The sequence below is a fragment of the Melospiza melodia genome, chromosome 9 (assembly GCF_035770615.1).
Source record: "Melospiza melodia melodia isolate bMelMel2 chromosome 9, bMelMel2.pri, whole genome shotgun sequence".
In the NCBI taxonomy this organism is placed as follows: Eukaryota; Metazoa; Chordata; class Aves; order Passeriformes; family Passerellidae; genus Melospiza; species Melospiza melodia.
Window position 1 is genome coordinate 28,677,782 of NC_086202.1, and position 21,945 is coordinate 28,699,726.

The 21,945-nt window shown below is 39.5% G+C and overlaps 1 protein-coding gene across 1 annotated transcript in view; it reads right to left on the minus strand.

The window, feature by feature from the left end:
* Window positions 1–9,756: 9,756 nt before the first annotated feature.
* CCDC6 (coiled-coil domain containing 6) overlaps window positions 9,757–21,945 on the minus strand; it is a 48,194-nt gene continuing 36,005 nt past the window's right edge. Inside the window, exons 7-9 of the mRNA XM_063164023.1 lie at window positions 18,874–18,974; window positions 15,056–15,180; window positions 9,757–12,748 (exon numbers count right to left, since the gene is read on the minus strand). Coding sequence (XP_063020093.1) covers window positions 12,557–12,748; window positions 15,056–15,180; window positions 18,874–18,974 — 418 coding nt within the window. The 3' untranslated portion in view covers window positions 9,757–12,556. The remainder of the gene's footprint in view (window positions 12,749–15,055; window positions 15,181–18,873; window positions 18,975–21,945) is intronic.

Genomic DNA, 21,945 nt, shown 5'->3' on the forward strand with positions numbered 1-21,945 from the left:
CTTCCTGAAAGGAAGCAGTCCTGCCTTGAACTGTGGGATTGCACAAGTCAGACAGTGACACGAGACCAAAGGCCAAGGCTCAGCAATGGAGTGGGATTTTTGGAGGGTTAAGGCAGGGCTTGGACTGAGCTTTTCAGATTCTTCTCCTAGGGATGAGCCTGCCCCAGAGAAAGGTTATTCCCTCACTGACTCATGGAGATTACTTTTGCGTAATGGAAAGTCCCTCAAATGAGGATTAGGATCTGCAAGGACATTAAAATGATCTGAGAGTCTTTGAGGCAAAGAAAACAATGTTCATTTAACCAAAAAAAGAGAGAACCTTCCTTACTTGATGATACTTACCTGCACATTTCATAAACAGTGAAACACTAGAGAAAGTTTGTTTTAAATATCTCTACACAGGCCTGCAATTTATTTTTAACACACAAAGCATTCCTATACAGTTAATACTTGTGTAAACTGACACCTTAATTTCCTCTTCCATTCTCTTATTGCTGTTTTCTCTTTTCCCACCTCCCCATATGGTCATTAAAGGAAGTCACTAGAATTTGACCAAGAATCCAACTGGCACAAACTTCATATGCAGTAAGATGGCATCCTAAACATCAGGTTAAGGTTTCATAGTAAATGTCATTGCTTCAAGTTGCACAAATATTTTTTCTTAAGTATTATTTTATATATCCACCACTAAGGAGAATAATCTTAGAGGAGATGTACCCCAGTTAACAGAGTTGAAGTAAAACAGATTTAAAAAGATGAATTGCAAATTTGAATATGTCAACAGTGAATTAAAGCTGCATTTGCAAAAGATAATTATTTTCCTCCAAGGGAAGTTTTCTTCTTTAGGCTGACAAACCACCTTAAGTTTCTACAGTGCAGAGATCCTTAAAACATCCTTAATGGCTTCCGCTAACCTATCTTTGAAATCCTGCAGTAATTATGTAACTGCTCTGGAAACAGGAGAGCAGCAGCCAGGAGCCCTGCCTCTGAGCAGAGCACTTGGGAGGGGAAAAACAAACAACAAAAGTCTTTGCTGAGTCCTTGCTCTTTGTTGAGACTTCCCCCACCTCAGCCTTAGGCCAACTTGGATTACAAAGCTGTAGCAAGTGCCAGGCTTTCAGGGACTGTTCTATTTTTGGGGATTTGTTGTGGAAGAAGAAAGCGCAGCCTGAGCGCCATGAGAGCAACTTTAACATGAGGGCATTAACTGCCAGGAAAAGTTCCCTGGCTCCTTCTGCCCCTCTGGGAATAAGGAGCTGTGCCTTTCATTGAACTCTGAGATCTGAGGCTTGGAGGAAGCATTCACTTTAGAAACCACTGTGACATTTTCAAAAAGGTGTGGATGCCATAGCTAATTTCACAGCCCACTCATCCATTTGGAATCTGCAGCCAAACTCAGTCCTCATTTCTGCCCTTCTAAGTCCAAAACAACTTCACTGCAGATACTTCATCCATGAGAACAAGAACAACAGCTGACCCACAATGTCTAGGTAAGTGCCAATTTCAGCCCTCAACAAATCCAAGTGTTTTTGGAAAACTTACCAAAGGCTGACTGATGTTTGCTGAATCACATCATAACAGATCCCTTGCAATAATAAATTTTAAGTAAGATCAGGTGACAATTCACAAATGCAAGTGGCAGTGCTGTTAAAAAATAAAAACATTACAAGTTGTTTTTTTTTTTTTTTTTTTTTTTTTTTTTTTTTTTTTTTTTCCCAGAACAGGTTTTAAACCAGGAATTTGGAAGAAAGGAAATAGTTGAAAATATGGAAGTTGTACTGTCAGCAGCAGATGACAGTAGAAGTTCATTATCATCTGTAAATTAGAGGATGTTTGTCCCATTGCAGTTAAAACTGTAAAATGTAGTTCTGCACTGGTGAAGGGAAGATTTAACAACATTGCTAAAATGCAGTAAGGACCAAAGAACAAGATTTGTAAGAGAAGCAAGTAGTAAGAAAATAAAACAGGCAGCACGTTAGCAAAAAAGCCCAAACAACCAAAACCCACCAAAAAAACCCCCAGCTGCCCCAATGAAACATCCAAATTAAATAATGAAGGCAAGAGGATCAAATATATTTTCATGCCAGTGTAAACTGTTCAAGATGTGAATTCTGTAGCCTGAAAGACTATCTCAGTCATAACCAGTCCTAACAGTGTACTTTATTCAACATTTAATGACTTGACCTTGTAAATCTTTATCAAATCTTGAGCAAACATTTCACTATCATGACACACCCTGACTCTAATCAATTAAACATTAGCACTTTGGGGGGAAGAAACTGGTTTCCTCTAAAGCTGCCTCCCAAAAGGTAACCTGGGATAACAGAAACCTTTTTATGATTAACAGAAACACGAAACTGAGAAATAGATTCAGAATCAGGATGAGAGTTTTGTAATGACTGAGTAAAGTGAAAGTATTTGGAAAACCCCAAGCTCTGTAACTGCAGCAAAAGTTGTATGATCTGGCCCATTTTCTGTTAGAAAACCAGCTGAGTTTCCCTCTCACTCTAGGCCATGCAAAGACAAGTGTTCTGCCACTGTGTGTTCTCCTCACCCTTGCAATCCCTCTGGTGCACACCAACCGTCTTCACGTATTGCCACAATGATCCATTTCATTATTTGAATTAACTGGTAGGACATTAATGGCATTTCTAACCCCATTGCACATGCATGTAGGCTTCCCTAGGGGGAAAAAAATCCCTAGGGGAAAAAATAAGACTGTGCTCCAGACAAGCTTAGCAAGGTTATTGCTGTCAAGAGACTGTGCTCCCATGAATTTGGTAAGATTTGAGCTAGAATTATAGTTAGCATAAATTTTAATGCAAAGAGCCACCATTTCAGTTAGGTGGATTCCTAAAATACACCATAAAAGAGAAGCCAAAGCTTTATGGTGCAATCTTGATTCACACAAACTCGTCTTGCAATAAATTGTCCTTTAAATCAGGGAGACTGCTAGAAAAAGGGCACAGCATTCCTGGGAGTATCTCTGGAAAGTTCTTGGAATGTTTAATCTAAAATGATAGGTTCCCCCCTGAATTCAGACATTAATTTCAATTGCATGGTGTCTATATATATATATGTGTGTGTGTGTGTGTCTATATATATATATGTATAATAGCATGGGATGCTTTAGTCCAGACAAAATTTTTGAAAATAAACTGTCTTTTTAAAATATAAAAGAGTTAACTTGAAACCCCTCAATTACCTTCACAAACTAACAGCATAAAAAATGTATTTAATGAATACTCAAGACAACAACCAGACTAATCTTAGAGTGCCTTAATAGTGTGAGGAATGCAGTAATTTTTAACAGGTTCAATTCACTGGTATGTTGTCACAGCTAACACTTGTTCTGGACAGAAAACCCAGGAAAATAACTTAAATAAAACTTGGGACTCTTGCTGGTTTCTAAGACTGCTGTATAAATATCTGTGTGCAGGGAAGGTGACCAAACAATTTAAAAATTATGCAGAACTATGTCCTGATGACCAAAAGCAACACAAAGTACATTAAGTTTAAAAGCCTTAATCCCTTTAATCATTCACCCACAGAAACTCATTTTATCTACAGTTTCTGTGGAAATACAGATTTTTCAAATATATACCACTGCAGCTGGGGATTTCATCATACTCAGGAACTTTAATTTCTCTTTTGCCAAGTCTGCTCCAGTTCCCACTTACCCCCACTCAGCACCAAGGGTGGATGGAGGAGGGCCCAAGGACACAGCTCCCCCAGATCCCACAGCCTGGGATCCATCAAGGGCCCAGGAGGCCCCGAGGGTTCCTGGGGGCACCTGAGCCTGGGGCCATCACCCAGGGCAGGCAGGTACCCTGGAAGGGCAACACCCAGGGGGCAGTTATTAAAAATACATAAATAAATTAGAATCACAGGATATTCTGAGTTGGAAGGGACCCACAAGCATCATCAAATCCAACTCCAAGCCCTGCACCCCAGAAATCACACCCTGTGCCTGAGAGGTGTCCAAATGCTCCTTGAGCTGTCAGCCTTGGGGCTGTGACCCCTGCCCTGTTCAGTGCCCAGCCACCCTGTGGATGAAGAGCCTTTTCCTGATATTCAGCCTAAACCTGCCCTGGCACATCTCCAGGCCCCTCCCTCGGCTCCTGTCACTGTCACACAGAGCAGAGATGAGTGCCTGCCCCTCCTCTGCCCCTCAGGAGGAAGCTGTGACTGCACTGAGGTCTCCCCTCAGCCTCCTCCTCTCCAGGCTGAGCTGACCAAGCAACGTGAGCCCTGCTCCTGGCACGGCCTCCCCTCTGGGACCACCTCCACATCCCTCTCTTGGACACCTTCCAATAGGTTTTGTATCTTTTCAAAATCCATCCAATGTTTTTCATACCAAAACAACTGCAAAAATTCACATACAAGTGATCCAAAACAATCTGCCTAATTTGGTGATGCAGATGAGCAATCAGCATATTCCAAAGTCAGGTACCAATCCCAGCTGAACTGAAAACTGCTTCATGTTATTTGCCTTAATTCTTTCCCCTGCTAGAAAATAAGCAGAAGTAGGTAGCAGTGTTGAACAGGTACAGAAAAATCAGGTTGATTTTAGGAAGTGTGGGGAAAAAAAAAAAGTCACAGCAGATCTAAAATTCCCATCTCAAGGAGGAAAGATAGAAGCATTTATTCTTGACCTCTTCTACATTTATTATTTGCTGTTGACAGCCAAGATAGTGTTAAAATTCACTAGCAAAGTAGTGAATTTTACACCCTGTTTCATTCAGCCCTGTCAAAAAGCACCCAGATGCAGCATGGCAAGAGCCCAGCTCACAACACTGCTTTTCACAGCAGCTCGAGGGGGCCCTCAGTGACAGGAGGGAGGGCAGTGTGCCTACAGGGACTGGGGGGAAAGGAGGCAGCAGTGTACAATTCTAAAGTTCAGCCCCAAAAATGCCAGATGGTCACACCACAGACACCTGAGACTCCCACAGATCACTGTTCTGGTTTCATTAAATTCACACACCAGCCTATGTTCAAGGCTTAAGAGAATAAAACTACAGGACATGGTGTAGAGCATTTTCACTGATACACAGAATTTGGAACACAGATGACTCTCATCAACAGCCCTGAGGCTCAAAAGCCTCAAGGTTCCCATCTCAGACCTTCCAATTGTACTTACTGTTTTCTGCATCCAAGTGAACCAATAGTCTTTAATAATCTTTATACATACCTTCAGTGTCCATCTGGGAAATGCAGGCCTGACCTCCACCTCTTCTTGCTGCTGTAGGATGGCTGTGTGTGTACTTGGAAAGGTACAGAACAGTCTCAGAAGCACGTGAAACAGATTGATACCCAAGCCAGCACCTTTACATTCAGCAAGGATTAGGCTTATTAAAATTGCTTGCTGTGCAATGCATCATTCTTTCACTCTCAGCAGCTACCAGGATTTCTAAGTTAACCCCTGCAATGCTGGGAACTTGCTTTCCTTTATAAAGGGGTACAAGCACTGGAAGAAATAAAAAGAACCATCTAAAGGGGTGATCACCTGGATGAGGCAACCTGAACTTAAACCAGCAACGTGTCATCTCTCCCTTTTTTCTGCTATTCTGAAAGTGCTCAAGTGGCTCATTTCTGTTCAGACAAATGCCAGAAAACAAAGGACACGCACAAAGAGAGCATCAGTCCATTCCCCCAGTCCCCGGACCCAGCAGCCATGGCAGTCAAGGACAGGCAGAACTGCTTGCTCAGCATGTGCAGCAGGGCCCTGAGGGGAATAAAGGCCTTTAAACACTGCCTGTGCTCCAAGGGCAGAGTAACACGGATCAGCCAGGTTAGCATTGGCTGAAATGCACCCATGGCCTGGTGCCCAGCAACCTGCAGCCATCAGAACCCAAGGATTTCACTGGTCAGGATGAAGAGCACACTCCCATTGCAGGCACAGTGCGCTGACTTGAGCAGAGCAGCAGTCACAGAGAGGCCAGAGCAGCAGCTGAGCAGGACAGACACAAGTGGATTCAACCAACAAGTTTAGCAACACTCAAGACACCGAACACAAGATAAGGTTAAGCAGCTCTGAGACTTTCAGATCAAAACCCAGAATCTTGGCAAAACACCCAGACACAGCAAGTAATCCTTAGACAAGCTACTGAGCATGCCACAGATGACCTCTGTGCAAAGCTGACAAATGAATGCACACAATAAAAAAGAAACATCAGAAATATCAGAAATCAGAAACATCAAAAGAGATGGCACAACAAAGTACTCACAGAATTTACACAAATACATACATTCTACGGTTTACACTGGCTCATGCTCTAAAATCATTAAATATAATAACTGATTAAAGTTTTAGTAAGAAAATACATCAAAACAGCAAAAATGATGGTGGATTCCTAGGACAGATCTCCACTAGAAAATAACTGAATCCATCAATCACAGAATGACTTAATTGAACAATCAGGTGTGACTACAAAACAATCAAGAAAAGCTGGAAGATAGCACCTGATACCATGACCTTTACCACAAAGCAATAGCAAAAGCACTCTTTTCTGAGCTACAGAATACACAGCACAACCCTAGCATAGGCAAGGAAACATTTCTTGCCTTCTCTCCTTCTCACAGTTGGTATCAGATTGATATTAGAGAAATAGCTGTCCTGCCATGTACAGCTTTTGACTCAGAGCATGGAAGATGTTCTTCTGTAACTTTGTACAAATATACTTCTCTGTTCCAATGAACTGAGAAAAAATGGTAAAATGAAACTAATATTTTCCTATTCCACTCCACCCTCCCAAGGAAAAGTACTCTCAAGGTAAGGAGGTCAACTAAGACCAAAAATAGTGCAGCTTCTGCTGTGGCAAAAAAAAGTCTGAAGTACCATGGAAGGCAGCTGTGAGAAGTTAAACAGACATGTTTAATTCAGAAAGGTACTCTAGAATTTCCCCACAATAATAACTCAAGAAATACAGCTGCATTCTTTCAAGACAGAAGCAAAACTGATGGAGTCAAGCATGCTTTGTACTTTGAACATCCACCTAATGCAAAGTGAGGAGCACCTCCTATGCAAACTTTATTATGTGCACAGGTTATTCCCCAGGTTACACACTCAGACATTTAACACAAGGAATGGCCCAACTAGAATCAAAGACAGCAAAAACAAAGAAACATGCAACTTTCTCTGACCCCTAGTTCTCATTTTTCTTCCTCTTTTTCCCAGTGATGACAAGCTGACAGAGAAGGAAATATACATCCACCCAGTAGTCTTCCATACAAGTAAATACAAAAAAATCAAGTGTTTATTGGAAGTCTGCATGAAGGCACAGATGAGCTTGGTTACAGACACATTGTAACAGTTACAAGTATATGTAAACACCTTGAGATATACAAAAAAGCAATAATACAGCTAGTACAGGAACAGAATGTAACCTGCTAAAAAACCAAAACTTCTTTATATCTGAGGTTCTTACAATAAGCTCTGATCCACACCAACACAGTGAATGCTCTCAAAGTCACCACTTGGATTCAAGCTCAACAAATCTGCACTTTGGCCATTGTTTGACCCAAATTCCAACAGGCTTCCTTCACTGTGATCAGAAAAACATAGGAACAACCAGCTAGACACCCAACCAACCTATAATGAGGCTTCATTGATTCTCTAACTATACAAGAGCAATCACCAAGGTACTGAAATTAAATATAAGCTTCAGAAAAGCTCAAGGATGCTTGTTCCACTGGCATTTGAGGAAATTGCTGTATTTCTGCAGGAAAGGAACAGTCTACAGCTGTCAGGTGATTTTTTTCTTCCTCCACAGGAGGCTTAGATTTCATCTGAAACACCTGCCAAAACAAAAGTCAGCAATCACAAACTAAAGTGCCTTGGACAGCTTAAGTTTTACCACTAGAGTAAAACATCTCAGTTTATAGACACAGAATTATGTTTTATCATGAGAAAACCCACCTCTTCACACAGAAGACTACTTCCAATATTTCTGGGGAATTGCTTTTTGTGACTTTTTTTTTTTTAGTTGCTGCTTTTCAATTAGATACCAACACCATGAACTTGAAGAACTGCAACACAGAATTTTTTCAATGGAAATCACAAAAAATGCCCCCCACCCCCCAAAATATTTTTAATACAGGCAATCTCCAGGCCTAGAAAAAGAGCACTCTGAGCAGCAATTTTACTACAGGGACACAATTTTCACAAAGTCAACCTTCAACCATCTGTCTTAACTCTTCACTCCTCCTCTACAAAAGCTTCACAAGCTCTGGAGCCCCATTCCAGTGAGGAAAGACTCCCATCCAGGTAACACATGCAGAACAAAACCTAACAGAGCTGCAGCATTTCTGCTGGCCCTGTGGCCACATCATCCCAGCTGAAAGATGAGGTAGTACTTTTCTTTGGAGCCCAGCTAGCAGAACAGGCACAAGCACTCTTCTCCCTAAAGTAGCAGCAGCTGCCTGTAATGCAGTGCCCAACTCCACAGTTTATCTCCTCTTCAGAACACACCTAAAATCCAAAAGCAGTTGCTTAGAAAAATAAATCATTATATGAGCACACACTCCCACTTTTACTGCACCATGAAGGCCACAGTCTGCCATATTCAGTGACTTCCTCCTGTCCACACAGAGGCATTGACTCAAACTCTGCTTGTACTGGGACTCATGGTTGTTACCCACAATTAACATGAAAGTATCCTGAGTACTTATTATACTGAGACGTGGACCTTAAAATAATTTAAAATTCTAAGAACCATGATTCAAGTAAAAAAAAAAAAAAAAAAAGAAAGGCTGGGAGAGGAATTCAGCTCCTCAGGGAACTGAGGAAATCAGATTGTCTCTATGCATACAGTCCATTTGATATTCAGGGGCTCTGTTTGCTCTCTTCAGGAGGAGAGACCTTTCCTCTCAAGGAGGTTGTTGTAACATATGCATGTATTATAATTTTATAGCTTACACTCATAAACCTTCTGGTTTCTTATGAGATGGCTTGAACTGGAGAAATATGCTCTGCATAGTCCATGCTCTGTAGACTCCCAAGGATCAAAAAGAAATAGACTGCCATGACTGAAAAAAAGGAAATATCAGAAAGAGTTGAACAGTATTAGAATTTGTACTGCTTGTAAAACTAAGCATTAGGATCAGGAAAAACACTGTAAAGCTCAATCAAGGTCCCTGGCTGCATCCTCTTAGCAGAGCAATAACTGACACTGAGGATGAGAGACTGTGTTTCTTTGATTGATAAACAATTCAAGGTTCTTTTATTTGTCTCCATAATCAGTTTCCATTTTTATTTAACAGAGTCCATATACTCTCCTGTCAGCAGTGCAAAACTTGCACACATCCCAGGAATCTTTCTCATTTTCATTGCTTCCAAGACTGCATTTTTCATTCAGCTGAAGTGCACAGGGATTCCACCCAGGCAGCTGGATTCCTAAATGAAAACATTTTAACAGGAAAGGAATCCTGTTCTGCTCAGCTTCAGAACAGCAATTGCCAATAGAACACCACTAATACTTTCTGGAAAAAACTCTGATGTACTTTCTGCCCTTGGGAATATGCTCTTAAAAGAGTACATGTAATTAAAACAGTCTTATCTGGCTTTTAGTTGAAGACTACCTCCAAACAGTCCCACCTCTTCTTCCAAAGAACTTCTGTGGAACAAATCGTGGATAAAATAAACTCTTAATGCTCTACAGAGCATCAGCTGCATTCCAGTGTCCAAGCCAGATCCCTTGAGAGAAAATACAAAAAGAATTGTATTGTATGCTTGATTGTCAGAGAGGAAAGCACTGCTGAAACAGCTGAAAAGTAGATTTTATTTTTTGCAATCTTTAGCTGTGAAGGGGTATGCTCACGAAATGCTCCACACAGCTAGAAATTGCTTCTGTGGACTTACACAGCTAGTGACAATGCAGTGTGCAACTGAGAGGCATTAGTGATGAAAAGAATGTCAGAAAATCACCCAGGTGCTTCTGAGAGAAACAAAGCACTTAAGCCCTCGTAGTGAGCTGGACCTCACTGTCAGGTGAGTTTCTCCAGTCTACAGATCTGATAAAATCACAGCTGCAGAATCATAATTCATGACTATAATTCACAAGGAAAACTGAAAATCCATTTACATTTATTAGGAGATGGTTGTGCACAATTTCTCATCTTATTCAAAAAGTCTACAAATAGAGTTTAACACTTCTGATTGCAAGCAAATGTTTGTTCAACGTTCTTAGTTCGATAAGGCCAATTTAGTGCCTTTTTACACTTTCAAGGTTTAGTATACATTTGTCAGTTCTTTACTTTCTTCTGGTAACAGTCCCACTGGAACAGTAAGGAAAGTTCACTAAGACACTTTATAACAGCAGCTGAACTTGGGTTACACCAATTCAGTTTTGGAATATGCTTCAAATGTAAATTATACTAGGCAATTTTCCATTTTGAGATCTTAAAACACCATCAAAGGCTCTTCCTTTTCCACCCACATTTGTGCTACCACCACCATGAGATTGCCCTCCACAGAGCCATACATCCAAGGATCTCAAAGCACTTCAGAAAGGAGGGCACCATTTCAAATTCTGGGATACTTGAGCTGGAATCCTACTTCATAAAGAGTATATTTTTTCTTCGTCTTATGTTTACAAAAGGACAAGCGTCAAACTAAGCTGATCCTGTCTTGACTTTAGTCCCACCTCTGACTATCTGTCACCTTCTCCCATTCAATCCTATCACTTATTCAGCTCTGATTAATTATAATGCTCAGAGCTGAGTTTCCTCTATGGAAAGCTGAGCATCTGCTATGGTCAATAATTTTCAGGTGGAAGCAGTGGTCAAATTTTAGGTCTGCCACAATCTTGAGAATTGTCTGACTGGAGAGTAACTACCATAATAATGTAATGTAATTTGATAATGCACTTGATCCCATATTGGTTTAAGAAGTGTAATAGACTATATATGCATTTCTCTAAATTCTCTCAGAGCTGAAACTACATAGCTACGGTGAAGAAATTCTAATTTTGCCTTAAGCGGAACATTTTACAACATTATTTTAACTTACAACTTTGATTTAGAGCACTATTCTCATAAGGATTTTCAGTTTGCAATTCTGACTGAAGAGGTGAGTGGCAAACATGACATTATATGTACAAGTGTTAGTATACTACCAGAATGCTGTACTTCCTTCTTAAAAATGTCCTTAATAAAGCATTAAGCATGTCAAACAAACTTTTGTAAACAAAAGATAAATTACTCATGTTCTGCTCTGATTATAGCCAGATACATATTCTCATAAAATAAACATTCTCTTGTCATTTTCCATGGCCCACATATCCATATATATGAGGTAAACCATTTAAAATTATCAATAATATATAAACCCCAGTACTCAACAAGAACCTCAGGAAAAATGTAACCGAGTAGGATGTCAATATCAAGAAGTGACACTTTGTTCCACTGCAAAGTGAAACCAATTTATTTGTGCTAAATGAATGGAAAGAATGTATTTGGAATACATTTCTTTGTACATTGTACCGGCTTAGGCTGCTAAATAAGCATTCATTAGTGCCATGTTGTGCTACTTTCTTGTACTCTGTTTCTACCAAGCAATACAAAGTTTTGGCTGTTAAGCCAATATATTCCTCTATGATGATCTCGTTTTCTAACAGACTTTTGAACATTTAAAATACCTGTTCAACCTTTGCTTCAGGGGAATCACAATGACTATATTTTAACAAGAAAGAAATTATCATCAGCTGTTCTCTACAATCACATCGCCTTCTGCAGCAAAAAAATCCAAGAGCACACACTTGAATCAGCTCTCAGTAACCTGTGGGCAGGACCACACTCCCCTGCAGTCACTGTGACAGGGCACACGGTATGGGCAGCTTACAGGTTAGCAGAAATGTCAAGTGACATCATCAACTCTTAAGGTCCACAAATTGTACATTCCACAGACTCCAACAAGCCAGTTCCCTCAGTGTAAAGGTCTGACTGTACCATGTGTTTGAGGTGCTTTTAAACAGGAGAAGGATGGATGTGTCCTCTGTGAATTAAGCTTATTTGCTAGGAAATACCAGAGAGCTTGTGTCTTGGGCACTGATTAGGGTGTCTGACTCACTTTTGCACTAGAAGCTGATAAATGACTGAAACATAGTGCTGATCTTCCATAAGCTTGGTAAACACTGTAATATTTCAGAATTTATCACGTAGCCCATCATGCCTTTCATTTTCTGCAAATTGTCATGAAAAAATATAAAAAGGTATCCCTTTAATTTTACAAACCTAAAAGCCAGGAAAATGAAGCTTTGGAGCCAAGCAAAACGACATAATGCCGTATTACCAAACAGAGTAGCAAATGTTCCAGCCAGAGAATGGACATACATGTAGTTCAAGTAAACACTGATGGAAAACTTTGTTAAGTTAGTGTTGTAGACCCACAACACTGGCTGCATTTTATACAAACGTTTACAACACAATTAACAGTGAAGCCTATATAACCTCAGTGCAAATAAGTCAAATCCAAATATGCCAAGTAAGCCTTTGGCTTTTAGTAAACTGCTCCGTGTTATGAGTCCACTTCTGACATAGAGACTGCAGAGCACATGCACTAAGGCTGAGAGGAGGGATGCACTGAATGCTGGAAATTGGCTGCCTGCGACGCCGCGCCCTGGCCCGGAGCTTGCACGGGAGGCGGAGGTGGAGGCGGAGGTGGCTGCACTGGGGTCTGCGTGTTTGGAGAAGGAGGAGGAGTGGGACGTTTAAATTTGTCGGGGCTGTTACTTCTTCGTGGTGAAGGCCTCTGCAGAACAAATATTGAAATCATGTTTAACACACTCCTGAGCAATGTTAGGTGCAAGTCCTCTAAGCTTGGCAAAGGAAAAACAAAAAACAATCGCACAAAGAAGTCTGAACAATTATGTGGGAAGAAGAAATTTCAAAACATTGCAGGAGTCACAATACAACTTTTACATAAAATAAATGTTCTTCTGAAAATGGAGTAGCAAAGGAAAGGGGAAGTACTCTTGACATCAAAGGGAACATGCATTCCTTCCTGTCAGCTTGCAGGAAATGAACCCAAGACATGTCCTGCAGATATGTTTACCCATGATGACCAGCAACCTAAAAAGAAACGAGATGCTGCAGGCACAGCCCCTCCCAGCTGTGCCTGCCCGAGCAGCAGGTGCTGAGGAAGCCCTGACTTCCTGCTGCTGGCACTGGGGTACCAGGATGTGGTACCTGAGCGTGGGTGGGAAAGCTCTGAGCAGCAGAGTCTGCCCACAATCTCCAGCTCTCTGAAAGACTCTTAGCCCACACAATGGAGCAAAACCAAAGCACAATACAAATTGCTTTTCGGAGAACAAAAAGATATTACAATGCCTTGAGCTGCAGGAGTGAAGCAGTTGTTAGAGAGACCCCCTCAACAGAAACCACAGATTTTCAACAAGTGGTACATTTAAACAAAGACTGAAACCCCACTTCATCTTTACAATCTGAGGGGCAGGAGAGAAAGGATAATCTTTAATGTCAGCAATGCAAAAATGTAAATTACACTCCACAACACTAACTTCTGCACTTTTGAAACAAAAATGCTCATTACTTACCAATCTGGTTAGCATTAATCAACAACCTCATGGCATGACAAACCACCTACCCATAATTACTAAACAACCACAGGTGGTCAGCTCTGGGGAGAAGCATGATTACAGTTCTATATCAAATGTACTACCAAATGTAAAGTCAAATTTATTTTGTAATGGAAATAAAAAAATGAAGAGTCAAGAAACTGAAGTTTAGTCAAATCAAATATATCGTATCTATTTTTCTGCACAACTATGTACAATAGATTAAAATTATATGTGAAACCCAAGAGATTCTTGAAAACTGACTGATGCCTCTGAAACACTTAATATCATTTATTACATTTGCATACATATAAGGGGATCTGGTATCAGTATTGAGACAAAGCCATGAGCTGTTTGTCAACACCTTTCTCTGAACAATTAGTATTTTGTCCTCAAGATGATCTTTCTCACAGTGACTCAATTCATTTAGAGTTTCAGAAAAAGTAGTATTTCAGAGACTGAACAGAGCAAGTTCCTTGACAAACTCATTTATAAAATTAGTTTCCATGTTTTCCAGAAGCATAAAGATCTTCCTGTGACTAACTCATGAGCCCCAACCAGAATTCTTCTTTCCTGCTGAGCTCCAGGTTCCTTTCTGTTCTACCTACCACTGCAGCGTTCCCACCCACCTTAGCTCAGTGAAATTCTGACAATTACCTTTGCACACCCTCCTAAACCAGAAGCAGCCATATTTTAGCATTGTACTAAAAATTCTATTAAAATACGTTTTCACATCTGAGAATGACAAGCATAAGCAAAACCTTGATGAGTATTTACATACTACCATACCTGCTGAGAAAAATCAAAATGGTCTTGATACAACAACGAGAAGGTATTTTACCATATGGTTAATATTTAGGCTTTTTTTGCTCATTAAACTCCACAAATATTTAGAAGAAACACAATGAAGCAGAAATGCATCAAACATCGCAGGTAAAAAGGAAATAAATTCCGTTGAAAGATATGAGAAATTGCCCTAACAAATGTTTATATTAACTTTCTTCTTTGCCAGTGACAATAGAAAATAAGAGTTAACTGCCTGTTACAGTGACATGATGGTAGCATTGTGTGTCATCCTGAAGAAAACCTGAGCTTGAAGCAACCTCAGATGACTCATCCGTCAGATGGTGGAGACTAGGAGAAAAATGAAAGCAATGTTTTTACTTCCTGGGATAGGCTTAGTAGCTTAGAACATCACTTTTCACACCCTGCCTGCTGATCCATAAGATGATACCTATTACTGTCCTTAAGATGATAATATATCCTATTCTTTTGCAGAAAACAAGGTTCTCCAAAAAGAATCAGTTTCTGAGGGGTGAAGAGGAAAATCAGGGTTGAAGAAAGCAGCAATAAGTGTCTTGGAGTAAGGAGACAAAAACAAACATTTACAAAAATGTTTTGTGAAAAAGCTTAAGGACAACCAATCATAACTTCCAAAAACCAAACTATATTGGTAACAAGTATTTACTAATTTCAATACTTACTGTAATACCATGGGATGGTCCCATATGTTGCACATGAAGGCCTGGGGAATTGTAGTAAGACATTCCAGCTCTAGTCAGTGAAGTTGGTGGGGTGAAACCAACTGTGTGACTTGCATATGACAGACCTAAAATTGTTAAAACAAGGTAACATCAACATTCTTGTTTGATATTAAAAACTTAAGTGTAAGGGTTTTTAAAAATTTTTTGGTTTTGAATCAATTATAGCCTAAAAACTGTTAAGTGCTACAGATTAGCCATCTAGAAAACACTAATTGTACTGAGAAGTGTGATGCAAATTTATTTTCTTTTCCTGTAGCATACTATCACATGTTTTAAACATACACTATACAATGTTAAACATAACTTTTCACTTAAGATAAATGGTGTAAGACTCCCATAGTAACTTAGTTCTAGTCCCTAAGTATTTCCATTTCTCCATGGAGGAAATGGCTCCCTGAACAACATACAGGCTGAAGAAGCAGAAAGGTTGTGCCTGGAGAAGCCATCTAGCACTGGGTCACAATGAGGTTCCACAAAAAAACTGGATGTAGGTGGTTTCCCCAAGGCACATCAGATCTGCACTGAGGCTTCCTTCTCTTCTGCCTCAGCATTTTAAAGACCTTTGGGACAAGGAAATAAAAACATGCTGGGAAATGTTACTAGCTGGACTAGGCTAGCAACTGACATTTAAAATTGCAACTTGTTTTACCTACATTAAAGAAAGCCTAGTATCTAATTCTTTCATCCAAATATTTCCTTTTTGTGAGAACTCAATTATAAAAATGCAGAGTTCCTGTATAGGTCTATTTAACCAAGGGAAAACAGAAACAGCAACTGCCAAATGCTAGAAGTTCACACCTAAAAAGTTCTGAACAGCTTGAGTTTCTCAAAAGAGCACATTTTCCAAAACCTTTTGCTCCTTTCTGCTTTCTGACAAAAATATCATAAGGAAGGAGACAAGACTTTTCTCAGCTGTTTACAATTAGACTCAAACAACTGCTTTGGAGAATAATGACCAGAAAACATTTCTGAAGGCCTATTAAACTTTTATAACACCACACTGGATTTAACAGTTTTCACACTTCAACACTGAACCAATACACAACAATGTCCCTGCAGCAATACCCAGCACCATCCCTGTCTGCATGCACCTGTGTGTTTCTAACTACAAGAGATGAGGCAAGATCTGGATGAGAAAACAGAACAAGCCTCAGATCAATAATGAAGTTATATAAATAAAACTGCCTGTGCTTCCTTCAATTCTGTTTGATTCTGTTACATTGTCAATGTACGTCTGGTGCAAATTACAAATTACTCCCATGGAATCCCTGCCTCTACAGAGTAACAACAAAATTAATCTGCCTTTTCACTACAAAATCTGATTATCTGTAGAGCACATGTGTTATATTTAAGTGCTTTTGTAAGCAGCAAGGATAGAAACAAGTCAATGTTCATGGAGGTGACAAGGCAGCCAGTCAGAGGCAAGAGGCCAGAAATAATGGGCAAAACAGAGCCACCTTTGTAACATTGCAATTCTGAACTGCTTTGGAATAATCCAGCTCCACAAGCTCGACAAATGCAAGTCTACATGGCAGCCAAAGAAACAAAACCAGAGCAGTGCACATACATTCAGCACAGTTCATCTCTGCAGCCCCACACATCTATCTAGCAGCAAAGCACAGAACAGTAACTACAATGAAGACTAACTGATAATTAGAACAACTAATCCCCAGCTGCCTAGGAACAGTAGTAATTACACTATCTTCAAAGTTCTAGAAGATTTCTAGCACATATCACAGTGCTAGAAATCTCAGCAGTATCTCAGCTTCAAAGAATTTTCAAAAGTAGTATCCCAAGCCATACAGGCTCAAAAGACTCTGGGATTCAGAAGCCAGAATGCAATCCATTCAATCAGCTATCCACATGAAATTACAGCATTTCTAACTGGTTACAAATTCTGCTTCCACATATTCAGGGCACGTCATTTCCCAAATGAAATATGCCAAGTCATACAAATACTTGATGCAACATACAGCTGCTTTATTATTCTGTGCTGATACTTCTGGCATAATCTTACTGTACTACTTTAGATACAAAATACTCTCAAAACCTATTTGTTTTCATCCATTACTGCATTAATTTATCCCAGACAGCTCTACAAAATTCCCAATTGATCTCATTAGTTCTCTAACAAACTGCAGCTTCTATTTTTCTGAAGTCTGACACTTCCCAACTGCTGATATTAATTTATCAGATGAAAAGGAGATTAATGCAGCTGCCTGCGCAGACAAGCTGGCCTGGAACATTTACCACACCAAAATTTCCAAACTCCTAAACTCTGTTAGAAATAATAATTTTAGCTGTGCTTCAGAGTGTGTTTCAGCATCCTCTGTCTGTGGGATAAAATTTTCAGTTTTGTATCAACTACTGATGGGAAATCAAGTTCACAGGGAACAAGGAATGCACTTCAGTCTCAGTGTAGGAATAAACTGACAGAGTTCTCCTGCACTGACACATCAGCACTAAACAGGGAGCACTGCTAAATAATGTAAGTTAGCAGGTAATCTGTCTCACACAGAGCTGTAATTTCTGTGTGACTGCAGATCCAACCTGCATCTGGAGACTGTACTGCTATAAATGCTGCACACAGAGATCCATGAATGGAGCTGTTCCTCCAGAGCAGCGGCTGGCACAACTACACTTCTGTACATCCAGTTACAGAAAAGGGGTAAGAAAACATGAATCATTTTCTTGGTAACACACCTTGACACCTTGGAAGTCAGGTCATTTGGCTCATTTCAGAAATGCAAAAACCTTCTGAAAACTCACAGTCACACTGCTCATCTCTAACACCATAACACGGCTTACGGCCATAGCTGGTCTTCACACATGCAACACCTGGATGAAAACTATTTATAGTCCTTTGAGAAACCTTGAAAATTCAAGGATCTAAAGACATTCATATGTTCTAGCAGACCTGTGTAATAAAATGTCTCATTCCCATCCTGTGTCAACACAGAGCACATCCCATCTGCCTGGCAGGCTCTAGAGGTGAACGTGGGAAAGCCAGGCATGCAAATTCACTTCTTTATGTACAAGGTGTTTGTGAGCACCATGTAATACCCACTGCCAACAGCTTGTAATCAATGTCTAAGTGCAATTTTAAGGGATTTTAAATTTCAGTCAGTAAATGTATTAGTAACACAAATGCATTTCACTTGACTTAAAATATATCCAGTAATTAGAAACTCATACAATGTTTGTTTGCTTCAGTTATACAAAATATGTGAAATAGGAATTATTAATTTTACAGTTATTGATTAATAACAAAATAGCAGAAGTACAAAAGCCATTTCTCTACTGAAGAGAAATGAAAATTGACTTTTTTTCCAACATGTTTAAAATTAAACTTCTCTAAGAAGTTCTGATTCAGAGCACAATATCAATCTCATTAGTAGTTCTTCATCAGACTCTAGAAATCCATTTGATTTATGTGTCCTGTTGAGCAACTTGTGTGGGAAGGGAGGAGGAATAAAAAGACAGCAAGAGAGAAAAAAAGAGCAAAAAAGAAATAAAGTTCAAGTGATAGCTACTTAACTGATTTTCATTATCTGTCCACAGATCTGAAATATAGAATATCTGGTCACCATCCAAGAACATGCTGTACTAGAAGACACCTAAGGCAAAACTATTCTTGCATTTATGATGCAGGATTTTTCTCCAAACTAGCTTTGAAAGGCTACTGACCTAAATATATTAATAGGGCACGTTACTATGTGATGCATACAATAATTTTAGAAACTGGGTTAAATATTTACCAGGTGATATAGGTCTGCTAGAACTTGGTGAGGGTGTATAAGGGATAGGACTGGACACAGTGCGAGGTCTTAATCCTTGTGCAGACATCTCATTAAAATATCTAACAAAAAAAGGCAAAGAATAATTAGATCAAACCTTTTCAAATGTGCCATGTTTTAAATGTTTCACTGTGATTTTTTCAATTCCCATAAGAATCACATTAGGAAGTCATGACAGGAACTCTTGTCATTGCTGACACTGGCTTAACTTTCCATGGAAACAGCTGGACTTCTCTTAGGAATTTGCAGTTAAAACCATGTAAGTTGTATATGATTAAATAGTATCTATTAAGGTCAGAGATGTAAACCATGTCATCCAATCTGACCCATTCTACATTCTTGCACTTCACACATCATTTCTACATTGAACTCAAAAGCTTGGTTGGCTGGAGTGTATCTTCCAGAAAGGCATTCAGCACTAATCTGAAATTGTGAAAAAGGGTGAAGAAATCATTAAAGTACTAACAATTTATTCCAACAGCTGATCAGCCACAGCATTAAAAACATGTCCTGTTTCCTACTTGAATCCCTCTGGTCCCAACATTTAAACATTTGCTCATCCCATCTTCTGCCACTGGAGGACAGAGACACTTTGAACCCAGGACCATCCCACTAAAGGTACTTCCAGGCTGTGTTGCAAGACACATCCCACACTTAACTATGATAAACTGAACAGATCAGAATGTGAGGCAAGGCATTTTTCCCTGGCCGCAATAATTTTAGTGATAATCACTTGTCCTTTATTCACTGACTGCAGTGAAGCTTCTTCACAGATATCAAGTGCTATATGAAAGAATAAAAATAACACAGATTGCTCCTACTTGTGACTCACTGTTTTTACCTCAAGAGATTTTGTGGAGTTTACCTCCACAGCACTAGGCTGGCAGTCTCAGGTTGAGTTGCTTAGGCACTCTACACTTAGATTTTTCAGTCACTCTCTAGATTAGATGCCCCCCTGCTCACCTTCTCCAGGTGGATGTAAGGCAGTGCACATGGGATTCTATTACTAGATTCAGCTGTGCTTCTTTACTGCACACAGCAGAGCAGCAGGCCAAATTTGCTACCTAACAGCCCTTTGACTTACTTGTCCCCTCTTCCACCTGTGTGTTCTCAGGAATTCTTAGTAAATGCACTTATTTCTCCATCATAATAAAAAAACCCAGTAACATGGAACAGCATTAAAATTACTCCTATTTGATGGAACTCACAATGACTACTTTGAGGTCTGTCCATAGACTATTAGAAACATATTTTGGTACTGCATCTTGCTGGTTTTTAACCAGGACATTCAGAGTTAACAAGCCACATGCCCTAGCACAGGCAGTACACTGTAGTGATACCAAAGTTGGTTTGAATTTGGGTAGACCTGGCAATAAAAGTAGCTGCAATAGAGAACAACAGAAAACTAACAAACTAATAAATGAGGGTTTAATTAAATATTCAAATTTTTAAAAGAGCTACTAGTAGCAAGGTCAGTGAAACTGAACTAAGCTACCTCTGCAACACACAGCAGGCTCCAATGCAGACCAGTGTGTGAGTTCCAGCAAGGCAGCATCTCTGATTTAATCCCCTTGCATTCTACACAAACAGAGTTTCCTCAAAGTCATCCCACTTCCTGCCTCAGGTGATGTGGAACAGCAGCAGCCCACTAACATGTGTCCTAGTTTCAGGTACTACCCTGCTACTCCAAAGAACAGGATGGAGGATTAAGACAAAGCTATTGCTGGTCTGGAGAAAGAGGCTTTGGGAGAGCTGTGTCCTTTACATTCAGGAAAGGATCTCCATTTACAAGCAATAATGCTAATTACATCAGCTAGTTATTATTGCTAATTTCAAGCTAATTATCATCAGCTAACAGAATGCAACTGAAAGAGATGGATAGCTGACCCATCACCACCATCATTTTTAGGAAGATATAAACTGACAAAAACTGACATTTTAAAATCCTGATTGTACATAGTCCTGCAAGTATTTTATCTTCTCAGGCTAACTACTAATGCCTGCTTTGTCCCTCACTTTGCTTTCTATTACTTACACTGCAAATACCAGACTTGGAGTTATTCTGTCAGGCCTTTGTAGTACCAAAAAAAATCAAACATGACAATTTCTTAAAAGCACAGAATAGTTAATCAAATTTGCCTGCATCTTCCTGGTTACCACTACTTACAAGTGGGCAATAAAAAAATTATTAGGTACTCTCCAATTTTGGATTAATCCTGGTAATTCTCATAGATTTAGATTTTGACTGTACTTCTATGACACTGTAAATAGTGGAAGAAAAGATAAGCCTAATAAGAAAAAATTCCAACCTCAGAATCTCCTATTTCTAACAATTAAATTTATGTAGCATTTGCTACATCTTAATACCAGATGCTAATGCAATATAGGTCAAGTTGCCTTGGTGTTTCATCAGAATGAACACACTACTTTGACCTTTAAGGGTAGTCCTTACCAAAAAATATCTGGTACTTTGTTTCTGATAAATTACATCTTATAACAAATATATTAAGGACCCAAGAGGTAAAAGAAATCTCTCAGTATCAGAAAAAATACAAAGCACAAAGTAACTTTTAAATTTATTCTTAAGGACTACCATAAATCCAAAATAATATACAACAATACAACCAAATAATGAGCATTTGATAAGAACTGAGAATGTTTTACTCAAAATGTACTTAAAATCCTCTTTCAAGATATAACACTGTCATGTTTCTATGATATGAGAGAACACTAAAAAGCACAATATAAACCATGAAAGGTTCAAGACTATCTGTAAGGTCAAGGCAAGCAAAGCAGCTTGCAAAAAAGACAAAAAAATCAAGGATGTTATGGTTTGGACATCAAGGACAACCCAACAGTTCTGGAAATGCTTCCTCTCTCAAAGGTTTTAGACAGTATCCCTTTGTATTTGGCTAAGCAGATTTCACTTTCTGCAAAAGACAAATCAGGCCCCACTAAAGAAGCTGTCCCTACCTCACAGAACTCCTTGCAGTTACCAATCTGGGGGCAAAACAAAAGTGTTGTGATCAAATG